The 27,521-nt window shown below is 46.5% G+C and overlaps 2 protein-coding genes and 1 long non-coding RNA gene across 5 annotated transcripts in view; 2 read left to right on the top strand and 1 right to left on the bottom strand.

The window, feature by feature from the left end:
• Nucleotides 1-4,251, top strand: part of KIF4A (kinesin family member 4A) — a 102,561-nt gene extending 98,310 nt beyond the window's left edge. For all 3 annotated transcript variants that reach the window (XM_083472498.1, XM_083472497.1, XM_083472496.1), the window contains 3 exons: nucleotides 896-1,015; nucleotides 2,413-2,535; nucleotides 3,968-4,251. In XM_083472498.1, the coding sequence (XP_083328624.1) occupies nucleotides 896-1,015; nucleotides 2,413-2,535; nucleotides 3,968-4,135 (411 nt within the window). In that variant the 3' untranslated portion in view covers nucleotides 4,136-4,251. The remainder of the gene's footprint in view (nucleotides 1-895; nucleotides 1,016-2,412; nucleotides 2,536-3,967) is intronic.
• Nucleotides 4,252-5,726: 1,475 nt separating this feature from the next.
• LOC310692266 lies at nucleotides 5,727-7,247 on the top strand. The gene is made up of 2 exons (XR_014518696.1): nucleotides 5,727-6,792; nucleotides 7,055-7,247. It is a non-coding gene; the product is annotated as an uncharacterized lncRNA (long non-coding RNA).
• Nucleotides 7,248-7,288: 41 nt separating this feature from the next.
• Nucleotides 7,289-21,030, bottom strand: LOC310692241 (transcription initiation factor TFIID subunit 9-like). Its single transcript, XM_083472943.1, has 7 exons — nucleotides 20,917-21,030; nucleotides 20,653-20,734; nucleotides 18,536-18,672; nucleotides 16,242-16,376; nucleotides 15,355-15,436; nucleotides 13,858-13,971; nucleotides 7,289-7,755 (listed from the first exon to the last, which is right to left on the bottom strand). The coding sequence occupies exons 1-7, from the start codon at nucleotides 20,974-20,976 to the stop codon at nucleotides 7,589-7,591; spliced, it is 777 nt and encodes a 258-aa protein (XP_083329069.1). The 5' UTR covers nucleotides 20,977-21,030; the 3' UTR covers nucleotides 7,289-7,588.
• Nucleotides 21,031-27,521: the final 6,491 nt, after the last annotated feature.

The raw sequence follows: 27,521 nt of genomic DNA, 5'->3' as shown, positions 1-27,521 counted from the left end.
TGTTCTCATCCTGAAGCAAAGTTCTTAACCTGAAGCACTGTGTCTGGGTTAGCAGAGTCTGTAACCTAAAACGTATGTAACCTGAAGCGTATGTAACCCGAGGTACCACTGTATTGTCACTGAGCATGGAGGCTCCATTCATCCAGCTTAATGACTAACCGATGATAGAGCTCCTTGTCCTCCACAAATTTGTCTAAACGTCTTGTTTATTAATTAAAGCCACCTCAGTGATCATTGCTAGGTTCTACGTTGATGGATTCCCACAATGTGCACATTGAATACTGTTCAGTCAAATGTGTCTAAATATCATAAGGAGTTTCTGGTGCAAATCCTCCACCTTTTGTGGAACGGTTGACGTCTTTAAATTGAAAAATTATAATTCTGTGACAGCTGAGCTGAGTGTGCCTTGCAGTCTTGGGGCAAAGGAGTGTCAGGATGCTCCACCAAACCTTTTCAGGACCTGTGCATGCATTTGCAAACTGGAGAGGCTGTTGTTGCCCCCCCCCCAAAAAAAAACACAACAACAAAAAACGCACACACACACTAAGCTCACACTGTGACCCTAGCCTATTGATTGCAACGGATGGGTATTTCAAGCTTAATTTCAGTGGCGGTTGGTGATCCTGGGGGAAAGCCTCTATGGGCATATATGTGCCCACGGGCACCACCTTGGCAACCTGCATCATGCATGCTGGCTCTGACAGCTAGGAAGAACCTTTGTGGGTCAAACATGTCCCATTCTTATTTCAGAGCCCCAAACCTGAAAGGAGTTGAGTCCCAGAAACAGATACAGCAGAAGAGGCCTTGCGGGGCCACCATGGCAATGGCGGCACATGCCACTTGTGGGCTGTTCCACGTGTGTTTTCTGCTCTCTCACTGTGCTCTCCCTTTGCAGTGCACCTGCCGAGGCCGCTGTGGAAACAAGAAGTGCGGCTGCCGTAAGCAAAAGATGGCCTGCTCCGAGGACTGTCGCTGCGAGTACGGGAGGTGTCGGAACCGCGAGCACTATGATTTGGTGAGCAACCCATGGCAAGACCTCCTTTTCTCTTTGAGGGAGCAGGACAGCCCTGGAGTTGCCTGCTCCACCTCCCAGCAGGCAGGGCGTGTTAAAGTTGAGGGCAGATCATGCGCAGCTCTTGTCCTGGCTTCCCAGCTTGCTGCAGCAGGCTGGGAAGTGAGATGAGAAAGTTGGTGAGAATTGATCGGGCTGGAACTCCAGTATGCAGGGCCAAAGGGAAAACTTCTGCCTCTTGGCAGGAAGGAGTTGTTCAAATCTGAGCTGGTGACTCTCTTTGCATGGGGCTCAAAGGGTTTTATATGCCTTTTTTCAAGATGCCACACATAAATAGCCCAGAAGGTAACCTCTAAGAGGTGTGTTATCCTGCAGTTGGGGAGGAGTCTTCCCCTGCCCTTGCAGTGGACGAGGGGATTCATGGGTGGCAAATTCTCACAAGCAGAGGGGGAGCAACACAGCCATCCTCGGATCCCCTCCACTCCCTGCAGAAAATGCACATATTTTGGTAAGCCCAATCAATGCTTATGGGTCACCTTTATAAGCCTGCCTCCTGAGAGGGAGTTAACCCCTTCATGCATGCTCTGCTGCCTGCTAAGCATAAGGACACTTTGCACTGAGGCCAGCTTTCCATTCTCCCATCCTGTAATTCATAAGTGGGGAAACAGGTTGTTGGACTCCAACTCACACCAGCTCTTGCAACATGGCCAATAGTCAGGGATGATGGGAGTTGTAGTCCAGCAACATCTGGAGGTGCGGGGGTTCCCTCCCCACTCCTCCTGTTTAGGCTGCAATTGCCCTGGTAGAGAGACAGGGTACTAATAATAACAAAAAACTAAAAATACACTAAAATGTCACACATTAAAAACTTCCCTGAACAGGGCTGCCTTCAGATGTCTTCTGAATGTTAGGTAGTTGTTTATCCCTTTGACATCTGATGGGAGGGCGTTCCACAGGGCGGGCGCCACTACCGAGAAGGCCCTCTGCCTGGTTCCCTGTAACTTGGCCTCTCGCAGGGAGGGAACCGCCAGAAGGCCCTCGGAGCTGGACCTCAGCGTCCGGGCAGAACGATGGGGGTGGAGATGCTCCTTCAGGTCTACTGGTGGCTTTTTTTTGTCTGATTCTACTTTAAGATTTAATCCCATTCAAAAACTGACATGCTTAATCCCTGACTCCTGTCCCCTCAATGCTAAGACCAGCTCAGGGAGTTTGTGTGATGGTTAGCAAGGCATTGATGGAAGGGTGTTTTGGCACTGCTTGGGGTAGCCCCTGAGCATGCTGAGCTCTTCCCTCCGTGGGGATCGGGTCCCTGTAGCTTTATGGGTTGGAGCAGATGCCAAGCGTTGGACTGTATCAAGTGCAGTCCAGGCTAGCGTGCGCCCTGCCTTTTCCCCCCTTAGGAAGGGGTGCTTGCTGATGAGCAAGCGGGAGATTCAAAGGACAGCTTCGACCCGGAAGATCCTACTCTGGCAACCGGAGGAGACACCTTCTTTGAGCCGCCAGCTGTTGCACCTACCAGAAAGGTATGAGGATTGCAGAGATGCAGGTGGCCTTGAACACGGCTCTGGTTTCGCTTTGGGGCTAGGAAAGGGCACTTGTGGGGTTGTTGCAGAGCTGTGAGTTCCCCATAGTCTGGCACACGCTTGAAGGGGTAACGAAATGACTGCATAGTGACATCCAATTACCCCGTGGTCACTGACTGGCCATGGTGTATGTGTCTGTAAAAGCACTGGTAAGCCTAGTCCAACTGGTTATGTCTTTTTTAAACAGATTATATACTTGAAATAATATTAATGGGGAGAAGAGAGGATAGCCCAACTTGGGTTGTCCGTCCTTGGTCACCTCCAGGTTAGATGACCGTGTTGCATGTGGGGCTGCCTTTGAAGGCTCTTTGGAAACTGCAGTTGGTGAAGAATTCAGCAGCCAGATTGCTGACCAGGGCAAGGTAGTCCAAGCAGAGAACGCCAATCTTGGCACGACTGTTCTGGCTGCTGACTACTTTCCAGGCTCAATTCAAAGAGCTGGTTTTGATCTGTAAAGCCTTATGTGTCAGGATCCCAACACTTCAGGGACTGCCTCTCCCCATACGAACCAATCTGGACCCTGCTTTAGTCATCTGAGGTCCTTATCCACCTCTCCTCCAGTGGAATGCTCTCCCCGGCTACCTTTAGGTGCCTGGCAAAAATATTTCTGTTCCCCCAGGCTTTCAGCCCTTAATTTAGAGGGTACTTAGATATGTTTGTGGCCTCTTTCTCTGCTTGTCTTTAGTGGAATGGGTTGCATTTGTCTGCCATTTTCTTTGTATTATATTTTATTATGGATGGGCATTTTAGGTTCTTGTTTTATTGTTTTTGTACTTGGTTTTAACGTGTGTGTGTGTGGTTTGAGTTGTAAATGATTTTGAGCTTCTCCCATGAAAAAAATGTATAGTATTGAAGTTGGGTTCATTGATGCCTGGGCGCAAAATGTCTGTTTTCCTCATGTGTCGGCTTAGCAACCAGTTATGTGCCTACCCTGGTAAGCTGCCACTCAGTAAACACTTGTCTGCATCTGCCCAGTGCCTGAAAATAACATGGGAATAAAATGCCCCCTTCCCCCCTCATCTGTACTTCCCTGTTCACGCCACAAACAGCTTGTCTGATGTAGCCTTCGCTGCTGAACTCCTTAATCTTGCCTGTTGTGTGGGCACAGGGTGTATCTCTCCAGCCTTGAATTCTTGGAAGGGCAGGAGTGTTTTCCTTTTTGCTGTGGACAACCATCCTGAGGCAGGCACAATTTAATTTTCTTTTCCAGGAAGCTGCCCTTCCTGATGTCCCGTTCATCCGTGCACATAATTCCGTCTGCTTCACTGAACCCAAATGTGCCTGTTTGGAAACCCTCCCCCCTCCCCTTGCGAAATGAAATTGCAGCTCAGGCTGTAACTGCAGTCTCTTTTCTCTCTCTCCCTGCTCCCAGGTCCTGGAGGAGAAAAATGAGATTCTGCCTGCCACTTCCTTATTTGCACTGGGAGACGATTCCAGCAAGATCTCACCACCAGCAGCCATGAAGAAGGGGAGGAAGAGGCTTCACAGCACCAGAAGCAACTACTTCTTAGGCTGCACACCAATTAAGGAAGATGGTTGAGGGCCGGAGCAGGCTTGGAAAGGAAAGCTTGGGCCTGCAGGCAACGGATATTTTTATAGTGTATAGTGTTGTTTTTAGAGCTTATACGTTTTTTGAATAAAGGAAATCCAAGTATATCAGAGTGTCTTGTTCTCACTTATTAGCTCCTTCAGCAAGGGGTGGGGAAACATTTTCAGACTTGAGAGTCGTCTATTCCCTTGTGGGAGGGTATACCAGTGACTGGGGAGCCCAGGACCAAGAGCAGGAGGTTGAATGGGTGCAACTGTGGCTATGGAAATGTCATGAGGCGTCTGCCCCCTGCACTGGTCCAGATACCTCAAAGTCTCCTTCCATGCAGAAACATCTGAGTGCAGAGCAGGACAGGTGTGAGGGCATGGCTTGACAAGAGTCTGTCTAAACAGGCTTAGGTCTAGGGGCCAAGTGGCCTTTATGTGAACATAAGGTAACGGGACCCCTGACCGTTAGGTCCAGTCGTGACCAACTCGGGTTGCGGCGCTCATCTCGCTTTATTGGCCGAGGGAGCCGGCGTACAGCTTCCGGGTCATGTGGCCAGCATGACTAAGCCGCTTCTGGCGAACCAGAGCAGTGCACAGAAACGCCGTTTACCTTCCCGCTGGAGCGGTACCGATTTATCTACTTGCACTTTGACGTGCTTTCGAATTGCTAGGTTGCCAGGAGCAGGGACCGAGCAACGGGAGCTCACCCCGTCGTGGGGATTCAAACTGCCCACCTTCCGATTGGCAAGTCCTAGGCTCTGTGGTTTAACCCGCAGCAACACACAATCAAATCTTTTTTACTGAAAGAGAGTTGGGAAGAACAGAATGCAGCTCTCTTGAGTTTTGTAAAGGAGGTCAGAGATAACCACTCCTTAAGAAGCCGGATTGTGAAAAACATTAGAAGCAAAGGCTAAGGCTTGGGCCTCCTGGAAGTTTTCCACAAGCCCCAGAGCAGATCCATGCTCAGAGCACATGACTTCCCTCAAAGAATGCAGGAAGTAATGTGTTGAAGGTGCTTTAAATTACAGCCCGGATCTGCCCCAGAAGGATGGCACCTTTTCACTATTGAGAGCGTACCATATCAGGCAAGACTAGTGCCCACATGTGTCTAGCAAGCAAAGATCACCAGGGTCGAAGCAGTGATTCTTCAACATCAACTTCGTTAGACTGGTCATGTTGTGCGGATGCCTGATTATCGTCTTCCAAAGCAACTACTCTATTCCAAACTTAAAAATGCTGGTGGTCAACAAAAGGTTTAAAGACTCAAGGCAGATCTTTTAAAATGTAGTATAAACACTGACAACTGGGAAACACTGGCCTGTGAGTGCTCCAGTTGGAGAACAGCCTTGACCAAAGGTATCCTGGGCTTTGAAGACACTCGAACTCAGGACGCAAGGGAGAAACGCGCTAAGAGGAAGGCACACTTGGCAAACCCTCACCATGATCAACCCCCATCCAGAAACCTATGTCCCCACTGTGGAAGGATGTGTGGATCCAGAACTGGCCTCCACAGTCACTTACGGACCCACTGCTAAAACCGTGTTTATGGAAGACAATATTACTTGGCTATGAGTGATTGCCAAAGAAGAGCAAGCATTAAATTAATTTGCTATTGTTAACTGCTACATTAGATCCTATTAGCCCAACTGCAAAACAGGGCTATGACCTTGAATCGACCGAGTCCTTTTTAACCCAGCTGCGTAAAAACAGAACGGATTAATCCATTCTGAAAAAAAGCTTTGTTTACTAGAACAGGTATTACATGGCGATGAAGTTTTCAAGAATAACGAGGCTGGGAAAGTAACAATCACACACAAAAATGGAGAGGGAAATTGCTTTCCCCCCCATTTCCCACATGTATATTAACTATATATTATATTGAACTCATCACACACACAGCTCTCCAAAGCAAAGGGTGTAATGATGTTGTTATTCCACTCAGTATTTCTAAAGGGGGGGGCAGCTTGAGACGCAGGTGTTTTCCCATCACACACTCCCTGGCAACGTGAAACCAGACTGCCTCCAGAACCAGCTTTGTCAAAACAGCACTGTCACTGCTTGCGGTTCGCTTAAAGAAAATGTTATGAAAATGATGTATAGATGGCACCCAACACCAGTGAAATTAGCAAAAACGCATAGAACAATTTATGTTGGAAATGTAAAGAAAAAGATGGAACCTTTTACCGTATGTGGTGGTCTTGTAAGGAGGTGAAAGCTTTCTGGGAAATGTATTATAATGAACTTTTAAAAATGTTGAAATATACTTAAAAAAACAAACAAACCCAGAAGCTTTCCTATTAGGTATAGTAAGTAGAGAAACACGTAAGCAGGATAAAACATGGTTTTTATATGCGACAACAGCGGCAAGAATGTTATTAGCCCAAAGATGGAAGCAAGAAGATGTAACAACGAAAGAAAAGTGGCAGATGAAATTAATGGACTGCAGAATTGGTGAAACTGACGGGGGAAAATCCGGAACCAACAGGACAAGGCTTTCCAGAAAGACTGGAACAAATTCATGTTATATATGAAGGACAACTGTAAACAATTAACATCGCTAGTAAGGTTACAGGAAGCTTTGTAAGGATAAGTTTATTACTTATTGTAGTTAAGTAAGGAATTATGTAAGGGTAAGATTTAGCAAGAATAAGAAATACAGTGGTGCACCGCAAGACGAATGCTTCGCAAGACGAAAACGTCTTGCGAGTCTTGCGATTTTTTTTTGCCCCCCCTTTTTCTAAGCCGCTAAGCTGCTAATAGCCTTTTAGCCGCTAAGCCTTTAATAGCCGCTAGGCCTTTAATAGCCGCTAAACCGCTAATAGGGCTAATCCGCTAATAGGGTTGCTTTGCAAGACGAAAAAACCGCTAGACGAAGAGACTCGCGGAACGGATTATTTTCGTCTTGCGAGGCACCACTGTAGAGGAAAATGCAAGGTATAGAGTTTAAGTTTGAAAACCACTAGTCAGGGAGGAGGGAAAGTTACTGGCTCATGGAGCCAAATGTTTTATTTTTTTGGGAAAGGCTGTTATGATGTTACGCAAAGCAAATAGATGTAAAAACCAATAAAAGTTATTTGAAAGAAGAAGAAAAAACTGCACTCTTCCCCCCGCAACCCCCATCCAAGAAAGACATGTAGGAAAACAAGAGTACCACCAGAACAGATGCTGCTTCTTTTAATTCCAAGAGAGATCGGAGGAATGGGCTATGCCAGGAGGAGAATCAACTTTTTCCAAAGCTCCTGTGCTAAGCCTTCCACCATCTAAGGGCTTCCACGTGTTTTCCATCTAAGCTCCCATCAGTCCCAGTTTGGGTCCACTGCAGCTAGACTGTAGCCAATTGGGAGAGTGGAGCCATTGCTTGTCTTCTGTCCCTCCGTCCCCTCCATTCTTGAAGGCTTCTGGAGAGGGAGAGGTGGAAGCGCCACAACTAAGGCAAAAAAAAGGTGAGCGTTCCCTTTCACAAGTTATCGTAGTCGTCGTCTTCCTCGTGCTTCCTCTTCAAAGTGTTCGCCTCGCCACAGCTGCCCTGCGACGACACCATGTTGGTGGTGATGAGGATGTTTTTGGACCCGATCAGGGAGGGGTTGATCAGCACATTCTGGACTGTGGGGGTAGTTGGAGTCGCTGAGGAGGAGAAAGGGAAGGGTATTTGTTAGATAGTTATACTGCCTGTCTGTATGTCAAAAATCAAGAATGATAGATAGATGGATACATGGAGGGATAGATAGATACCGTATTTTGCGCCCCATAGGACGCTCCGGCCCATAGGACGCACCTAGTTTTTTGGGGGGAAATAAAGAAAAAAAATTTATTTCCCCCCCAGGTGCGGGGCTGGAAGAACCAGGTCGGGGAACAGTGGGAAGGCACGCTCTGCCTCCCCGCTGTCCCCCGAGCTTGTGGGGCTGGCGATGGGGAGAAGTGCGCTGATCCCGGGACTGCAGGCAGCTCTGCGCCGCCATCCGGAGCGGGGCGGGACTTAGCGCCCCGCTCCCGGTGGCCGCGCAGAGCTGCGCTGATCCCGGGACTGCAGGCAGCTCTGCGCGGCCATCCGGAGAGGGACGGGACTTAGCGCCCCGCTCCCGATGGCCGCGCAGAGCTGCGCTGATCCCGGGACTGCAGGCAGCTCTGCGCGGCCATCCGGAGAGGGACGGGACTTAGCGCCCCGCTCCCGATGGCCGCGCAGAGCTGCGCTGATCCCGGGACTGCAGGCAGCTCTGCACAACCCTCGGAGCCGGTCTCCCGAGGGTTGCGCAGAGCTTCCTGAAGCCTGGAGAGTGAGAGGGGTCGGTGCGCACCGACCCCTCTTGCTCTCCAGGCTTCAGCGAAAGCCTGCATTCGCCCCATAGGACGCACACACATTTCCCCTTCATTTTTGGAGGGGAAAAAGTGCGTCCTATAGGGCAAAAAATACGGTAGATAGATTAGATAGATAGATAGTCAAAGCTGGGGGGAAATATGGGAGAAATGTACATTGATAATGTTGTCTATAAGAATAAAAAAATTATTGTAAATTAGTTTGGAGATGGTATTTAACACCAGTCAGATTAAATCAAATAAACAAGGAATATTCGGTGCTATGTTGGAGGGAATGCCAGGAAACAGGGAATTACGTTCACATGTGGGGGTGTACACATGTACAGTTTTTTTGGCAAAGGGTGTTTAAGGAGATAACAGAAACCACTGGGTTAAAGCTGATCAAAAGTCCAGAGGTATAATGATTATCGATTTACGATGGGGTGGAAGGTTCGCAGGCTATGAAGGACTTGCTCACAAATTTATTGGCAGCTGCACGAATTATTATAGCTAGGAAGTGGAAGGGGCAAGCAGGATTCCCCCCCAAAATAGACGAAAGGCAATTAGCATTTCATCCAGCAGAGCTTTACAGCTACTGAAAGCAAATGAGCATAATAGTCACAAATCCAATACATTCAGGATTGGCACTGTCCATAAGAAATCCGGTTGCAGCAGACTTACTTTGCTGCTTCGCTTTTTATCTGTTTCCAGGCCTCGTAAGAACGTTAAGAGTCTGGCTTCTGGATCAGGCCATTGGAGCATCTAGTCAAGGATCCTGTTCTCAAAGTGGCCAACTGGTTTCCTATGGCAAACCAGCAAGAACCTGGGTAGAATTGCCCCCTCTGCAGCTAGCATTCAGGAAGAGACACAAGCACAGCCCTCTCCTCCCTGAATTTGCCTAACCCTCTTTCAAAGCCATCTAGGTTGTTGGTCATCACCGCCACATGCGGAAACAAGTGTCAGTTTGCATTTCTTGGCACAGAAAATATTGATATTCCAGGCAATCAAAGGAAAGTATTCCTCTGTGCAACAGCAGCTGCCAGGATGCTCATGGCAAAAAGCTGGGGGGACGGGACCTCATCAATAAAAGAATGGCAAATTAAACTTCGTGACTATATAAATTTCACAAGATTTACAGCATTCTTAAGGGGACAATTGGACCAAAAATCAGCAGAAGAATGGGATTGTGTCAAAGACTGCATGAAATAAACATTGTTCTGGAGTAAATATGTAATGAATGAAGCTTTGCAGGGTTAAAGAAATTGAAAAAACGGTGCAAATGGTGTAAAGATAGAGGTAATTTACATTAGACACAACAATTCAGAAAGATTAAAAATTCTGAAGTCTCAAAACAGAGGAAGGAAGTCAATGTGTATGTGTATATGTACATAAAGTTTGTTATAATGGTATGGTTTTCTTTGTAGGTTTGTTTTTTGTTCTTTTTGTTTTGTTTTTCCTTTTCCTTTTTGGATTTTATGTTTGTAATTTTTGTTGTAATTTCACATTGAAAGTAAAGGAAAAGAAAAGAAAAGAAAATATTGATCTGATGTGTAGAGATCTTTCCTATTCTAATTAATTCAAGAGGGTTCGGAGAGCTTTTCTCTGTGTGAAAGAAACAAGCTGAAGGTTTGTGATGTTTTCAGTTATTCCTTCAAAGAAGCAGAGTACAGCTGGCTGAAACTGGTCCTGTTATCTCTTTCTGCCAAGGTCTTGCTGACTATAATAACAAGGCCAGAAGGAGATTGGGTTTCACACTTTCTCTTTCTATCTCTCTTCTTTCTGGTGTGGTGTTTTGTATACAGTGGGGTTTTTTTTAAAAAAAAATTAATTACATTCCCATTTTATAATACAGTGGTGCCTCGCTAGACGAAATTAATCCGTTCCGTGAGTCTCTTCGTCTTGCGGTTTTTTCGTCTTGCGAAGCACGGCTATTAGCGGCTTATCGGCTATTAGCGGCTTAGCGGCTATTAGCGGCTTAGCGGCTATTACGGCTTAGAGGCTTTAAGAAAAAGGAAACAAACTCGCAAGAACTCGCAAGACATTTTGTCTTGCGAAGCAAGCCCATAGGGAAATTCGTCTTGCGGAACGACTCAAAAAACGCAAAACCCTTTTGTCTAGCGAGTTTTTCGTCTTGCGAGGCATTTGTCTTGCGGGGCACCACTGTATTTAAATACATCCTTATTGTTACCTTAACTCTTTGCTCATATGAGCTAATCGACTTCCCTCCCTCCCGCCTCATGTTTCTCATAATTCATTTCTATATCCTAGCATTTGTACCTCTTCCAATTTACAGTTCACTTATTCCAATTATCACAAATTTTGAGGAAATATAAAAAGGCAGAAATCATTCTTACAGGTCTTTTCATAACAACCCTGGTAGCATTGTTAATTGTTCTTCAATTATCCTTCAAATATTGTACAAATTTACTCCAGTCTTTTTGGAAAGCTCCATCACGCTGTTTTTTTATTCTCCCAATCAGCTCTGCCAATTCTGTATATAGTGTTAAGGTTTAGTCTTATTATAAGTTATTGTAAGTTTAAGTTAAGTCTGCTGCAACTGGATTTCTTATGGACGGTGCCAATCCTGAATGTATTGGATCTGTGACCATTATGCTCATTTGCCTTCAGTAGCAATAAAGCTCTGCTAGTTGAAATATTAATTTCCTTTGGTCTATTTTTTGGGGGAATCCTGCAACGTGTTTTAAGTTTTTGCTCTGCTAACTGTACGTCGGAGTTCCGCTCTGGATCGATATTGAGTAGAATTAATGACAGAAAGTGCCACAGTTACAGCTGCGTGCTTCGCGAAGAAGTACTTTGTTCCTAATCTGACCTGAATCTTCCAACCTTCAGCTTCAGTGTAAGGAGACCAGCTGGCTCCCTCTATCCAGACTGAGTTAAGGATGCGCCGGAAATGTTTTTTTTGCAGAAGAAACAGCCTTGAGGCAGCCGGGTGAAGAGTAAACACCCTGTTTTTCGCACAGAGGAATGCAGCTCTGATAAGATAGGCATGCTTTTGCTCTGTGAAGGTGACTAAATTTCTAAGCATATGTGAAGTTAAGGCGAGGGAATGCCTCTATAGAAAACCTGTGTACTTTGCAGGCCTGCGGAACCCATGAAAGTGGCTTCTGCAACAGCCATTATTCTCAGCCAATAAACTTGCACCAACCTTTTTCATTGAGCATTTCTCAGGACGCGCAAAGCTGCACTTTTTATTATTATTACAGTCAAACCTCCATTTTTGAACATTTTGGCTCCCGAACGCTGAAAACCAGGGAGTAACCGCTCTGGTTTTCAAACAATTTTCGGAAGCCAAACGTGTCTCGCAGCTTCCGTTTTGCGTTTCCCTATTGCAGGCACGTACAACAGGTAGATCGTGATCTACCGGTAGATCACTGGCTCCCCCCTAAAAAGCTCAACAAGTTTGGCTCCCCTAAAAAAAAAGCTCAAAACTTTTGCCCTGCACCCCCCTCAAAATGGGGCTTTACTCCTCCCTAAAAAAACCTCAGCAACTTTGACCTGAACCCCAAAGAAACAGGCCTTTCTCCTTCCTCAAAAAAGCTTGACAACTTTGATCTGAACCCCCCAAAAGGGGGTAGATCACTGCCAGTCTTTAACTCCATGAATAGATCGCAGTCTCTCGGAAGCAGGCCACCCCTGCCCTACTGTATTGAGGCTTCCACTTTCAGTTTTCGGTCATCTGACGTTTCGGAAGTCCAACGGTCTTCCGGAACAGATTACGTTCGACAACCGAGGTTTGACTGTATTATTTATTGAATTTATATACCGCCCTATACCCAGGGGACTTAGGGCGGTCCACAAAATAAAATCAAGATATAGTGGACGCTCAGGTTGAGAAAGTGATCCGTGCGGGATACATATTCGCAACCTGCAGCGTTCGCAACCCGCGTATGCGCAAAGCGCGATTTAGCGCTTCTGCGCATGTGTGAGCGCCGAAACCCGCAAGTAACCCATTCCGGTACTTCTGGGTTTCGGCGGTCCACAACCCGAAAAAACGCAACCTGAAGCAGCTGTAACCCGAGGTATGACTGTATAAAACCACAAAATACCTAATAAAAATACGAACAACAACCCAATAGCCCACCCCCCAAGAAGGTGGCACAGGTATTGGGTTTCGTCCTCTAGCTAGAAAGGGATGTCAGCCTTCGCAACAGCTCCTCTGCCTTGGGTTCAAGGGAAGCGAATGGTCTGGCCAGCCTTATTCTCAGCAGCGGCTAGTGCCCACTGGGGCTGGCAAGGCAAGAAGCACAGAGACCAGCAGTAGGATGAATCAGAGCCAATGATAAGAAGAACCATCATTTGATTCAGGCATAGGCAAACTCGGCCCTCCAGATGTTTTCAGACTACAACTCCCATCATCCCTGACCGCTGGTCCTGTTAACTAGGGATGATGGGAGTTGTAGTCCCAAAACACCTGGAGGGCCGAGTTTGCCTATGCCTGCTCTGACTAGTTGCAAGAACGAAGACGGGTAGGTGGGGCTAGCTGAAAGCTGGCGGATTGCCTGGTCAGTGAGCTACTTGCCTAATAATAATAATAATAATAAATTTTATTTCTACCCCGCCCTCCCCGGCCAGAGCCGGGCTCAGGGCGGCTAACACCAGTAAAAGTTACAGTAAAAACATAATAGGGAAAAATGAAAAATAAAACAATTTAAAATACAGGTTAAAATGCAATTTAAAATGCAGCCTCATTTTAAAAGTAACCCATAGATCACATAAAGGGAGGGAAACGTAAGGGTCAGACTGAGTCCAAACCAAAGGCCAGGCAGAACAGCTCTGTCTTGCAGGCCCTGCGGAAAGAAATCAGATCCTAACAGAACAGCCCCTACCCCTCTTTCTTCTCCAGGAGTTTGCCACATAACGGTGCGAGCTAGAACACGCACAAACAGCCCCCCTCCAAACCTTGCAAATAAAGAGAAGGCACACTTGAGATCAAGGGACGCGGGTGGCGCTGTCGTCTAAACCACAGAGCCTAGGGCTTGCTGATCCGAAGGTCGGCGGTTCGAATCCCCGCGACGGGGTGAGCTCCCGTTGCTCGGTCCCTGCTCCTGCCAACCTAGCAGTTCGAAAGCACCTCAAAGTGCAAGTAGATTAATAGGTACCGCTCCGGTGGGAAGGTAAACAGCGTTTCTGTGCGCTGTTCTGGTTTGCCAGAAGCGGATTAGTCATGCTGGCCACATGACCCGGAAGCTGTACGCCGGCTCCCTCGGCCAATAAAGTGAGATGAGCGCCGCAACCCCAGAGTCAGTCACGACTGGACCTAACGGTCAGGGGTCCCTTTACCTTTACCTTACACTTGAGCTCACACTTTTCCCACCCGGCAAAAGGTTCAGCTTTTGTACCTCAGAGTCCTGGTTCCCCCATTCGAGGAAAAGCTTTGCAGCTGTAACACCTGGTGGCGTGGCTTGCTCTCACCTGATTTTACGGAGGTCTGGGAGGTTGGGATCTGCACCGTGAATCTTTGACCGGTGAGAGGCATGGGAGTGCCAACTTTCGTTGAAACCGACACCGTCTGCGCCGAAGGTGTACCTGAAATTCACACAACCAGGATTCAGTTTTGAAGCAGCACCCCATTGTTTTTAAATTCAAGGTGACATACGGAGGGGGCCAGGCAAAACATGAAGATTAAGGCTCCATCTCCAGTACGCATTTAAAGCAGATTATCGCTTAACAGTCATGGCTTCCCCCAGGAGCTGCTGTTTACCTCTCCCCCCTCTTCTCTTGCTATCTGTGTTTTATCAGTCGTCTTCTTATTTTGACTATCATCAAACAGCCATAGGACACACTGAAAATATACATTTAGAGCACAATGGTGCCACGTTAAATTAATGGCTTCTTCCCCAAAGGATTCTGGGAGCTGTGGTTTGTTAAGGGTGATGGGAATTGTTTGTTGTTGTTTAGTCGTGTCCGACTCCTAATCCCCTCACAGAACTACAATTCCCAGAGTGGTTTAACCTCTTCTTAGGAAGCTCTGGGAATCACCGTATTTTTCGCTCCATAAGACGCACCAGACCATAAGACGCAACTAGTTTTTGGAGGAGGAAAACAAGGAAAAAAATATTCTGAATCTCAGAAGCCAGAACAGCAAGAGGGATCGCTGTGCAGCGAAAGAAGCAATCCCTCTTGCTGTTCTGGCTTCTGGGATAGCTGCGCAGCCTGCATTCGCTCCATAAGACGCACACACATTACTTTTTAGGAGGGAAAAAGTGAGTCTTATAGAGCAAAAAATACAGTATATTGCCGTGAAGGAAATAAGGGCTACCAAACAACTCTCAGCAACAAACTACGCTTCCCAGGATTCTCTGGGGGAAGCCATGGCTGTTTAAAATGGAATAAGAGCGCTTTAAATGTATAATAATTTATTATTTATACCCCACCCTTTTGAATTCTGGTGCTGGAGGAGACTCTTGAGAGTCCCATGGACTGCAAGAAGATCAAACCTCTCCATTCTGAAGGAAATCAGCCCTGAGTGCTCACTGGAAGGACAGATCCTGAAGCTGAGGCTCCAAGACTTTGGCCACCTCATGAGAAGAGAAGACTCCCTGGAAAAGATCCTGATGTTGGGAAAGATGGAGGGCACAAGCAGAAGGGGACGACGGAGGACGAGATGGTTGGACAGTGTTCTCGAAGCTACCAGCATGAGTTTGACCAAACTGCGGGAGGCAGTGGAAGACAGGAGCGCCTGGCGTGCTCTGGTCCAGGGGGTCACGAAGAGTCGGACACGACTAAACAACAACAACATCCCCACCCACCTGGCTGGGTTTCCCCCAGCCAGCCATTCTGTGCTGCTCCCAACAGAATATTAAAAACACAACAAAACATCAAACATTAAACACTTCCCTAAACAGGGCTGCCTTCAGACGTCTTCTAAAAGTCAGGTAGCCTTCGATAGAATCAGAAGCTGAAACTTGCCTAACGTCGGCGTGCTGGGCCTGCTGGTGACGGCGCCGGCGCTCAGTCGTGGCACCGTGATCCGTGCCGCAGAGGAAGTCAGCTGGAACGAAGCAGCACCCAATTAATAGGTCATTCAGGGTCACTGGCTCAGAAAACGGCCTGTTTTAAAAGGGAAGGCCTCAGTAATACTGTGTCATAGGCTGGTTGGATGCGGAGGGATGGTGGAAGGAAACCCCAGGGGGAAAAGGATCAGAGACCGGGAACGGTGGTGAGATGACGATGAGCAGACAGAGGAAGAAGACAATAACGGACTGGCATAACAAACGACAAGAATTTGCTGAAATGGCGCAGTTGACAAACAGCCCGAGAGGCAACTCAAAACAAAAAATTATGGGATAGATATAAGACAAATGTTAAGAAATATAGTAAAGGTTCGCTATCTATGCTAGCATTCGAGTGACGTTGGAGAGCAATTGAGTTGAGAAATAAGATTAAGGGTACATATTGATATAGGAATGCATTAGATAAAATGTAAAGAAATATATAATAATAAGTGTACATTCATTTGTAAAAAAGGAATATACAACGGGATACACAGGAAGTCCAAAGTGTTGGTACATATATGATTTTGGAACAGCTTTGTCTGTTTTTTCTTTCTTTAGGTACACAAATTTGGTATATAAATTTTGTATACACGTTGAAAATTATATTATAATATGCCCTGTAATGTAATATGATAATGTATACATATGTGACATAAGAACATTAATTAAAAGGGGGGGGGGAGAAAGACAGAGGAAGAAGACTGGGAGGAGGAGATGTCGGAGGCTGGAGAGGCTACAGGGTTCAGTGAGTGGGGAGACTGTGTGGCAGACAGACTCTTCCATTTTGGGTAGGCTCCTTACCTTCTTCTGAAAAGACTTCAGCCTGTAATTTGGCGCTGTGAGGCAGTATCTATCCGGCGGCAACCTCGGGCCCGAGTACGGCTTTATCAGAGGCAATGGCGTTTGGTTCTTCTGTCTCGCAATATCTAGCAAAAACTTTTTCCAAGAAAGAAGAAGAAAAAAAGAAGTAATAAGAATCAGGAAGGTACCTTGAATACCAAGTCAGCCCATTGGTCCAGCAAGCTCAGTATTGGGCTCTCTGATTGGAAGCAGCAGCTCTCTAGGGCTGGCATAGGCAAACTGGGCCTTCCAGATGTTTTGGGACTACATCTCCCATCATCCCTGACCACTGGTCCTGTTAGCTAGGGATGATGGGAGTTGTAGTCCCAAAACATCTGGCGGGCTGAGTTTGCCTATGCTTGCTGTAGGGTTTCAGGCCAGAGTCTCAGCCAGCCTGACCTGGAAGAGATGCCAAAGATGACGTTTAAGACCTTCTGCATGCAAAACAGGAGCTCTACAGCTAAGCTCCTCTCAAATTCCTCCTCAGCACCGATCATACTGGTGAAGGGGGAAATCACAAAGTGCTGGTCCACATCTAGGCCACACTGACAGCGTACAGTGATACCTCAGGTTAAGTACTTAATTCGTTCCGGAGGTCCGTACTTAACCTGAAACTGTTCTTAACCTGAAGCACCACTTTAGCTAATGGGGCCTCCCGCTGCCGCCGTGCCGCCGGAGCACGATTTCTGTTCTCATCCTGAAGCAAAGTTCTTGACCTGAAGCACTATTTCTGGGTTAGCGGAGTCTGTAACCTGAAGCGTATGTACCCTGAGGTACCACTGTACGTTTAAAGCACATCAAACAGCCACGAATTCCGCCAAAGAATTCTGGGAGCTGAAGTTTGTTAAGTACGTAAGAATCATAGAACTGCAGAGTTGGATCCAGGAACCCACAGATCATCTAGTCCAAATCCCCTTGCAGGACTAGGAAGGTGGCCCCTACAGGAATCGAACCCGTGACCTTGGTGTTACCAGCACCACGTTATAACCAACTGAGCTAACTCTTGACCTTGAGGATGCTGAGAGTTGTTAAGATGCCCCTATTCCCCTCACAGAGCTATTATTTGAAAACTGTATCTCTTGAAAATTGAGAGGGGGAAAACAACTCAGCGTTCTTAACAAACTGCACCTCCCAGAATTCTTTGAGGGGGAAGTCAACACTGTTTAAAGTGCTATCGCATTGCGTTAAATGCAAGTTGTGGATGGGGCCTTAGCCTCTCTTATCCTTAGCCTCTCCCTGCTACCTTTTATTTGCTTGGTTAGATATTGTTTACCTGCCACCTTCCTTCCATAATAGGACCCAGAATTATATATATGTGGCTCCCAAGTGATCTACCCAGGCACTTCCAACCGGCTTAGCCTGAGCAAGGCGATGGCCTCGCTTGCCTTCCAAACACACCCCAGCGCCCTGTCTACCCTGCTCACGTTAATTTTGCACAGAGCTATGCTCGTGTATAGGGGACGTGGGTGACGCTGTGGGTTAAACCACAGAGCCCAGGACTTTCCGATCAGAAGGTCGGCGGTTCGAATCCCCGCGATGGGGTGAGCTCCCGTTGCTCGGTCCCTGCTCCTGCCAACCTAGCAGTTCGAAAGCACCTCGAAGTGGAAGTAGATAAATAGGTACCGCTCCGGTAGGAAGGTAAACGCCGTTTCCGTGCGCTGCTCTGGTTTGCCAGAAGCGGCTTAGTCATGCTGGCCACATGACCCGGAAGCTGTACGCCGGCTCCCTCGGCCAATATAGCGAGATGAGTGTCGCAACCCCAGAGTCGGCCACGACTGGACCTAATGGTCAGGGGTCCCTTTACCTTTACCTTTTATGCTCATGTATGGCTATAATAAGAATCCTTCCCTTTCCCCAATACAGTGGTACCTCGGGTTAACATACGCTTCAGGTTACAGACTTCGATAACCCAGAAATAGGACCTCGGGTTAAGAACTTTGCTTCAGGGTAAGAACAGAAATTGTGATCCGGCGGCGTGGCAGCAGCAGGAGGCCCCATTAGCTAAAGTGGTGCTTCAGATTTAGAACAGTTTCAGGTTAAGAACGGACCTCCGGAACAAATTAAGTACTTAACCCAAGGTACCACTGTCTCACATGATGATTTAGAAAGTTCCAGAGCCATTGATGTACTAAACCATGACTGATGTATTAATCGCCTTTCAAACTGCCATCTCAAGGCCCTTTACACATAAGGTAATAATAATAATAATAACAACAACAACAGTTAAAGGATAATTAAAAAGAGTTAAAACATACATCTCTGGGTGGTGGGGAAGTGAATGACTGGTCTGTCCTGCACTGGATAGCCAGCCTCACATCATCTGCGTCGACGCTCGACTTCTTTGCGTGACTGGAATAAATTTTGGCATCTTCCAAGATGGTTGTCACATATCCTGTCAGGAAGTAAAAGCCAGAATGCAAGAACATTAAGAGCGGCCTGCAGGATCAAGCCAAAGGCTCATTTAGCCCAGTATCCTGTTCACACAGCGGCCAACCAGGCGCCTCTTCTGGGAAACCCATACCTGAGGACAATTCCCCACTTGCAATTCCCAGCAAATCTGTGTTCAGAACAGTGATAGAAACTCAGATATATAAGCTGGGCGCCAAATGGCTCCTTAAACAAGGGCTACAGGTGCCAAAACAGAATGTCTAGTTGCCATTTTCGGGGCCCGATGGCTCAAAAACCATATTTTTCAATATGATTTTTTGGTTCCTGAAACTCACTTCTGATTGTTTAGATAATATATAATGGGTAGAATTCCACTGCAATGTGCTCTACGTGGGGCTACCTTTGAAGGTGACCTGGAAACTACAACTAATCCAGAATGCGCCAGCCAGACTGGGATCTGGAAGCGGCCACTGAGACAACATAACATTGGTCCTGAAAGACCTACCGGTACATCGGCTCCCAGTACGTTTCCGGGCACAATTCAAAGTGTTGGTGCTGACTTTTAAAGTCCTAAATGGCCCTGTATACCTGAAGGAGCATCTCCACCCCCATCGTCCGGCACAAAGGGCCTTCTGGCGATTCCCTCCCTACGAGAAGCCAAGTTACAGGGAACCAGGCAGAAGGCCTTCTCGGTAGTGGCGCCCACCCTGTGGAACGCCCTCCCATCAGATGTCAAAGAGATAAACAACTACCTGACATTCAGAAGACCTCTGAAGGCAGACCTGTTCAGGGAAGTTTTTAATGTGTGACATTTTAATGTATTTTTAATCTTTGTTGGCCCAGAGTGGCTGGGGAAACCCAGCCAGACGGGTGGGGTACAAATGATAAATTATTATTATTATTATCATTACAGGATAGGGGATTAGTGTGCGAAAACAGTTGCGATCCACGGATCCCCAGGCATGCACCTCCAGATGGTGGAGACATCAGGCACCATTCTGGCGCCCAGGCATCTTCACTTGGTCGAAAGTGGCAGATAGCCAGGTGCAAAATGTGCCTAGCACCTGGCCCATTCCTAACTGTCAGGGACTGGGCAGAGGAGGAATGGTGGAGATTGCCTCCCCATCCTCACCTTTCCAGGGAGGAGGAGAAAAAAGAACACAGTATAGATTTACAACAGGGGTTTGAGGGAGGTCGCAGCTCAGAGACAGATGAGGGGGAAAGTTGGGAGATCATAGGAGAGCCAGAGCAACACCTAGCTGACACGTTGGCATTAGAAAGCATCCCAGACCCTCCATCTCCCAGAACCCGGCAGGCCTTAAAAGTTGGGGCTACCTTTGAAGGTGATCCGGAAACTGCAATTAATCCAGACTGCGGCAGCCAGACTGGTGACTGGGAGCGGCCGCCGGGACCACATAACACCGGTTCTGAGAGATCTGCATTGGCTCCCAGTACATTTCCGAGCACAATTCAAAGTGTTGGTGCTGACCTTTAAAGCCCTAAACGGCCTCGGCCCTGTATACCTGAAGGAGCGCCTCCACCCCCATTGTTCAGCCTGGACACTGAGGTCCAGCGCCGAGGGCCTTCTGGAGGTTCCCTCACTGCGAGAAGTGAGGTTACAGGGAACCAGACAGAGGGCCTTCTCTGGAGTGGCGCCCGCCCTGTGGAACACCCTCCCTTCAGATGTGAAGGAAATAAGCAGCTATCCTATCTTTAAAAGACATTTGAAGGCAGCCCTGTTCAGGGAAGTTTTCAATATTTAATGCTGTATTGTTTTTAACATTTGATTGGGAGCCGCCCAGAGTGGCTGGGGAAACTCAGCCAGATGTGCAGGGTATAAATAAATTATTATTATTATTATTATTATTATTATTATTATTACTCCTACCTGGCGGGGGCAAATTGACCCAAACCTTTGACATGGAGGCAACATTTTGTTTAATTTAAAAAAAACAATAACCCACACAGCATGGAGACAACTTACTATATGCAAACTCCAGCATCTGATTTATAACCCGTGGCTCATATTCCGTGATCCCCATGTCTTTCAGGATCTGGGCCATCACCTGTGCAAGCCAAGAGAGCAGAAGGGCGCGTGAGAGGCGGGATCCCCGTTACGGGCTGCAAACTGGGCTGCAAGCAGGAAATGCAACCGTTTTCCTTGCAGCTGCAGCCCCTGCAAGCCCAGGGGGTGGGGGTCCCCGGCAGCCCCTCTCCGCTCTCCCCGCCTCCCCTCCCAACCCCACACCTGAGCGTCTTTAGGCGCGCTCTTGGGCGACGCCATCTTCACCGCCTCCATCGCCGCCATCGCTCCCAGGCAGTGTGGGGGGGGGGGAGAGCAGCTGCAGCTCACTGGGCATGCGCCCCCCCATGCGCGCATGCGCAGTAGAGGAAGCGAAGCAAGGGCCTGGCAGTTTCTCCCTCTTACGATTGCCCGATTGGCTCGTTGACTATAGATGGGTTGCTGGGATTTTTTTTCAAAGACCAGCGCCTCCTCCGTCCGGAGGCGGCACTTCCGGGTTTCCTTTGACAATGTCATTTTAACTGTAGCCGCGAAAGAATCACTCGCGTTGATTAAGGAGTAATTGAAGAAATTCTAGATTGCGGCTGCGATTTCACTTAAGCGGCAGCAACAACACTCTGCTTCCTTCCTTCCTTCCTTGGAGATTTCTATGTTTTAGCTGACATTCCTGCCATTGCAGGGGGCTGGACTAGAGGACCCTGAGGGTTCTTTTCCATCCCTGCAATTCTGAAAAAATGCGTTGAAAATAAGCTCAGGAGTCCACGTTTATTTTCTGCCTCGGGTTTTAATTCTTTTCTTTTTTTTAACAAAAAAAAATGGTTTTCACAAAATTATAAACAAACAAACACATAAAACAAACCAACATAACTCATAACCTTATTAAAAATTACACTTATTAACATTGTTAAGTGACTTCCTCGCTTCCCCTTGGTTGAATTTCATTGCATGTCCTTTTAACGGTTTTCCCAATCACAGTTCTTATAAAGTTTAACTTGAACATTAACATCCTTAGATCTTTTCATTATGAAATTAAACATAATAATTCATCACTTAACTTAAATAAAATCCTAAGTATCTGCAAACTGTTTTCAGTTAATTTAACTTAACATATTTAACTAAATAATCATTAAATTTAATCCAATCTTCCTGATACTCCTCCTCCTTCTGGTCACGGACTCTTCCGGTTAGGTCGGCTAGCTCCGAAAAATCCATCATCTTCATCTGCCATTCTTCCACCGTTGGTAGATCTTGCATTTTCCACTTTTTGGCTAGTAAAATTCGAGCAGCAGTTGTAGCATACAAAAATAATTTAACATCTTTCTTGGGCAATTCCAAGCCTGTTATTCCAAGAAGAAAGGCTTCTGGTTTCTTTATAAATGTATATTTCAACATTATTTTTTCAATTCATTATAAATCTTTTCCCAGAAGTCTTTCACCTTGGGACAGGTCCACCACATATGATAAAAGGTTCCTTCCTTTTCTTTACATTTCCAACATAGATTGTCACAGTTATGATATATCTTTGCTACTTTTACAGGAGTCTCGGGAGTTTGGGTTTGTGTGTGTGTTCACGTGTGCTTCTCAGCATTCAGATGTCACCCTGCCCAGGTCAACGTAACCCCTAGCTAGGTCCGTATAGTAAAAGCTCTGGTTTTCCCAGCAGTGATGTATGGAAGTGAGAGCTGGACCATAAAGAAGGCTGATCGCCGAAGAATTGATGCTTTTGAATTATGCTGCTGGAGGAGACTCTTGAGAGTCTCATGGACTGCAAGAAGATCCAACCTCTCCATTCTGAAGGAAATCAGCCCTGAGTGCTCACTGGAAGGACAGATCCTGAAGCTGAGGCTCCAAGACTTTGGCCACCTCATGAGAAGAGAAGACTCCCTGGTAAAGACCCTGATGTTGGGAAAGATGGAGGGAACAAGGAGAAGGGGACGACAGAGGACGAGATGGTGGGACAGTGTTCTCGAAGCCACAAACATGAGTTTGACCAAACTGCGGGAGGCAGTGGAAGACAGGAGGGCCTGGCATGCTCTGGTCCAGGGGGTCACGAAGAGTCGGACACGACTAAACGACTAAACAACAACAGCTAGGTGATGGTTAGAGTCTTAGACTAGGACCTTGGGTAGAAGAAGAGACTTTGGATCCCTCATTGGCTGTGGAGCTCACTGTCTTCCCCTGGGGACCAGTCCTTGCTTCTCAGCCTAGCCCATCTCACAGGGTTGTTGTGAGAACGACGTGGGGAGGAGGAGGGCAACCGTGTACCCCACCATCCTGTGCCCCTCAGAAGACAAAAGAGACAGGGCCTTACGACAACCCTGCAATGCAGCCCATTATTCCCATATCGTAGACCAGGCATCCCCAAACTCCTTTTTTTTAATTAATATTTTATTAAGTTTTATCAGTGAAAAAATTCAGAAAAAAATACAAAAACAGAGAAATACAAAGTCAAGATACAAAATCACAAACATTAAACACCAAAAAGGGGAGGAAAGAAAGAAAAAACACATAAAGAAAAAACAAAGCTCCCTCTTTTTCAGTTTCTCATCTTTAGTTAACTTATTTTCCTGACTTCCTCACGCCTCCCTTTTTTGTATCCCTTTTTTAAAATTGGTTCAGCAAATTCATATCCAATTTAGTTTCTCTATTATCAATCCCATCTTACATTTTACCTTGTTGCTAAAACCCCTTCAATTCATTTCAATGTCATCAGCGTTCAAAAATTTTGCAGAGTTTCTGTAAATAAGTTTTAAATTTCCTCCAATCTTCTTCCACCAACTCTTCTCCCTGGTCTCAGATTCTGCCAGTCTAGGCATCCCCAAACTCAGCCCTCCAGATGTTTTGGGACTACAATTCCCATCATCCCTGACCACTGGTCCTGTTAGCTAGGGGTGATGGGAGTTGTAGTCTGAAAACATCTTGAGGGCCGAGTTTGGTGATGCCTGTCGTAGACGAAAGGTAGGCGAGAGCCAAGAGGTGTGCTTACAACCCTGCAGTGCAGTCCATGTGTCCCGTCCCCCCTGCTTGGAGCAGGGCTGGGGAACCTGCAGGGCTTAGACTCCCAGCTACCACCAGTCCCAGCTGGTTGAACGGCCAGTGGCCTGGAGGTGGTGGGGTTTGCCTCCCAAGAGAAACCCTGCAGGTCAGCCTTTTGAAAATGCTGAGCTGGGAATCGCACCATCCGACTCCTTGCAGAAGATAATAATAATAATAATAATAATAATAATAATAATAATAATAATAATATCTTCTGCAAAGAGTTAGATGATGCGTCGTCAGAACGCGGCCTGAAACCTATTGGTGTGATTTCCAGCGCAGCATTTAATAATAATAATAATAATAATAATAATAATAATAATACCAGTATCTTCTGCAAAGAGTTGGATGATGCGTCGTCTGAACGCGGCCTGAAACCTATCAGTGTGATTCCCAGCGCAGCATTTTTTAATAATAATAATAATAATAATAATACTGTAATGCAAAAGTGGTGGGTGCCAAACAGCAAAAACTTGGCTCTTTGGAAACCAGCGTGCAGGAGCGGGGTTTGCAGCAACCGGAGACTGGGAGGGCTTCGAACAGGGCGAGAGCTTGACCTCCGGGGTCTTGCAGGCGGAGGGGAAGGAAGAAGAGAAGCGTTGCAAAGCCCGGCTCGCCGAGAAGCAAAAGGGAGGCGGGCTGCAGCTGCCGTTCTCTCTGCCTCGCGACGCTTTAACGTGGGGATGTGAACTCCAGTCGAACGCAGTGGGGCTTCCGAGTCTAAAAAAACACGCGCGATCGCGGTTGCAATTCCTCGAAAGGAGAGGGAGAAGGACTCGGGGGGTGGGATCCTGTTAACTGTTGGAACTCCAAATTGCGGGCTTGGGTTTATTTATTATTATTATGATTAGTATTTTTTACAAAGCAACATTTTACTTTTGTGGTGGTAAAAAAAAAAGTCACATTTTACGGATAAAATGCAGAACCCCGAAATACTGACACATTCTCTTATCCTGCACAATGCTGAGGTTAAATTTAAAACTGCAATTAAAAATATACAAAAAAAAAAATCAAACCCACAAAGCTTCTAAAAAAGGAACCTGCAGGCACTTCCTTTTGTGGAATGTTTAAAAAGTTTGCCTAACTAAAGAAAACAGTCGACTTCTTGTGAAAGTTTTGAAGAAATATGGATCAGTTGGGAATTCAAGCGGGCGTGGGTTTATGTCAGTGCTTCGGCCAGCAAAGACAGTCTCTTTCCGAGCAGCCCAAGGGAACGCAGCACTTAGATGAAATCGGGGTCAATCGATCCATAATTTAAAATAGAATCAAAACAAAAAACACACTGCTGCATTGGCCGGGAATCGAACCCGGGCCTCCCGCGTGGCAGGCGAGAATTCTACCACTGAACCACCAATGCAGGTACGAGCTGAAGTTTTTTGCAGGCATGCATGTGCACATCGTGCCGCACGCTTCTGGTTGTGACTACGCAAGAGCATCCTTGCTAATTGCAGTAATTAAAAAGAGTTGCTGCATAAAAGTTGTGCATGCAAATGCATTGGTGGTTCAGTGGTAGAATTCTCGCCTGCCACGCGGGAGGCCCGGGTTCGATTCCCGGCCAATGCAAGAAGCTTCTTTTTTGCTGCACCCCCAACCCCCCCCCCCCACCTAGGAAAGGTGTCCAATGTTCCGCAGTTGCAAAAGCAAATACTACTCTCCTGGCATAAGCTTTCTGTGCACCACCAGCAATTTCAAGAGGTGCATGCAGACTGCTGGCTTGTGCTGTGGTGCACAAATGATTTTGCTCCAACAAGTGTTAGTTGCATTTGCAATGACTGGATTCTCTTGCATGGGGTGGGGGAGAAGGAATTTGCATTGGTGGGGAATCGAACCCACGGTCTCCCATGTGGCGGGTGAAAATTCTACCACTGAATTATCAATGCAAGCAAACCCAACATCTGCTGACATTGCTTTAAGTCCGGGAAAATAATTTTCAATGTATATGTTATGCATCCTTTGTTTTGTAAGCACTCAAAGTTTCTTCAACTTTATGCACCATTGGACATAATAATAATCCCCAAAGCGTGATGTAAGAGTATGTGTGGTTTGTGTGTGTGTGATCAGCAGTACACAACTTATATCACACCTTGTTCTCCTTTTATATTTTTACTTACTCAAGGAGGCCACATCACCCAAAAAGTGTTTTGTTGCAGTTTCAACTAAAATGAATTAGCGCTTTAGATGTCTTAATTGACTTACCAGTGCCAGAATTTGTGTGCTATCAACAACTGTTTTGCAAATTACCACCAATATTAAGGAAGCTTTCTCTTTCTATACTTTCCTGCCTTTCCCTTCCCTCTGACCTAACTTTCCAGTTTCCCTTGCACCATTCATAACAACCTTTTATAACATGTACATACAGGGATGTGCATAACAGGTACATAACATGTATCTAATCGATTGGACTGTAGTCTGCGAAACAAATTTATTAAGCCATTAAGGCGTCACGAGACTCTGTTGTTTTGTCTGCAAGAGATTAAATACTGCCACCCTTCTGGAAAGTTTTGATTTTGGGAGATGTGGGGGGGAGGGAGTCCAGCCGAGCTATCCACAACATGATGCCTTCTATTTTGAAGAAGTTACAGATAGGTAGCCGTGTTGGTCTGCCATAGTCAAAATAAAAAAATTCCTTCCAGTAGCACCTTAAAGACCAACTAAGTTAGTTCTTGGTATGAGCTTTCGTGTGCATGCACACTTCTTCAGATACACTGAAACAGAAGTTGCCAGATCCTTCTATATAGTGAGAAGGTGGGGAGGGGTATTACTCAGAAGGGTGGTGGGAATGGGTGATTGGCTGATAGCTGAGATGCGCCTGTTGACGACTCTTAACAACTGTACATGACTAAGCCATTTCTCACCTTCTCACCCCTTGCCTTTTCCTGTAAGACCTATTACATTCGTTAAGAGTCGTCAACAGGCTCATGCACACGAAAGCTCATACCAAGAACTAACTTAGTTGGTCTTTAAGGTGCTACTGGAAGGAATTTTTTTATTTTGAAGAAGGTTCTTCTAACCCAGTCTCTGATAAGCCCTCTTCTCTCTCTGCCACAGCTAGCAGGCCTTGTAAATGGATTGCCAAATTTATTACATGGTGTCTGCTTTGTGTGGGGCTCACCCTATGAACGGTAATCCCCAGATTTCATGAGGGGTTTTTTTACAAAAAAAATATGAATATATAAACAGTCACTTTCCAGCATTTGTAGAACCTGAGATATGAGGCCAAAATTGCCCTGTTGGAACAAGCAGGATTCAAGCACAAAAACCTTCTGACCTTCAGAAGGTTGGTGGTTCTAGCCCACCCAGGGACAGCTGTGAGAAGGAATTCTGCATGGACTAGGATCAGGGTCCTTCCAACTTTACAGTTCTATGATGCTATAATTCCCCTGTAGATTCCAGCACCTGGTAAATATACAGATCCTGTCTGTCTCATTTATGTTCAGGAAAATTCAGACTGCTCCTATTGCTTTCTGTATTTCACTTTGCCCCCACCCACCCCAGAAAAAAATCATGTTGTTATAAGAATTCTAAGGTCCCAAATATATACCCTATAAGGGAAAGGTAAAGGGACCCCTGACCATTAGGTCCAGTCACTGTTTACCTTCCCACCGGAGTGGTACCTATTTATCTACTTGCACTTTGATGTGCTTTCGAACTGCTAGGTTGGCAGGAGCAGGGACCGAGCAACAGGAGCTCACCCCGTCGCGGGGATTCAAACCGCCGACCTTCTGATCGGCAAGTCCTAGGCTCTGTGGTTTAACCCACAGCGCCACCCGCGTCCCCCCATAAGGGAATACAGT

This window comes from Podarcis liolepis (assembly GCF_965112155.1).
Source record: "Podarcis liolepis genome assembly, chromosome: 13".
Lineage (NCBI taxonomy): Eukaryota > Metazoa > Chordata > Lepidosauria > Squamata > Lacertidae > Podarcis > Podarcis liolepis.
Note: the sequence above shows the minus strand (reverse complement) of the source record. Positions and strands in the feature narration are given on the sequence as shown.

Excerpts from the sequence above, each read along its gene's own strand:
- LOC310692241 (XM_083472943.1), bottom strand. The coding sequence starts at position 20,976 with ATGGCGGCGATGGAGGCGGTGAAGATGGCGTCGCCCAAGAGCGCGCCT. Across the intron at positions 18,673-20,652 it reads GATGCTGGAGTTTGCATATA|GATATGTGACAACCATCTTG; the intron begins GTAAGTTGTCTC and ends ACTTCCTGACAG. Across the intron at positions 15,437-16,241 it reads TGAAGTCTTTTCAGAAGAAG|CTGACTTCCTCTGCGGCACG; the intron begins GTAAGGAGCCTA and ends GCTTCGTTCCAG.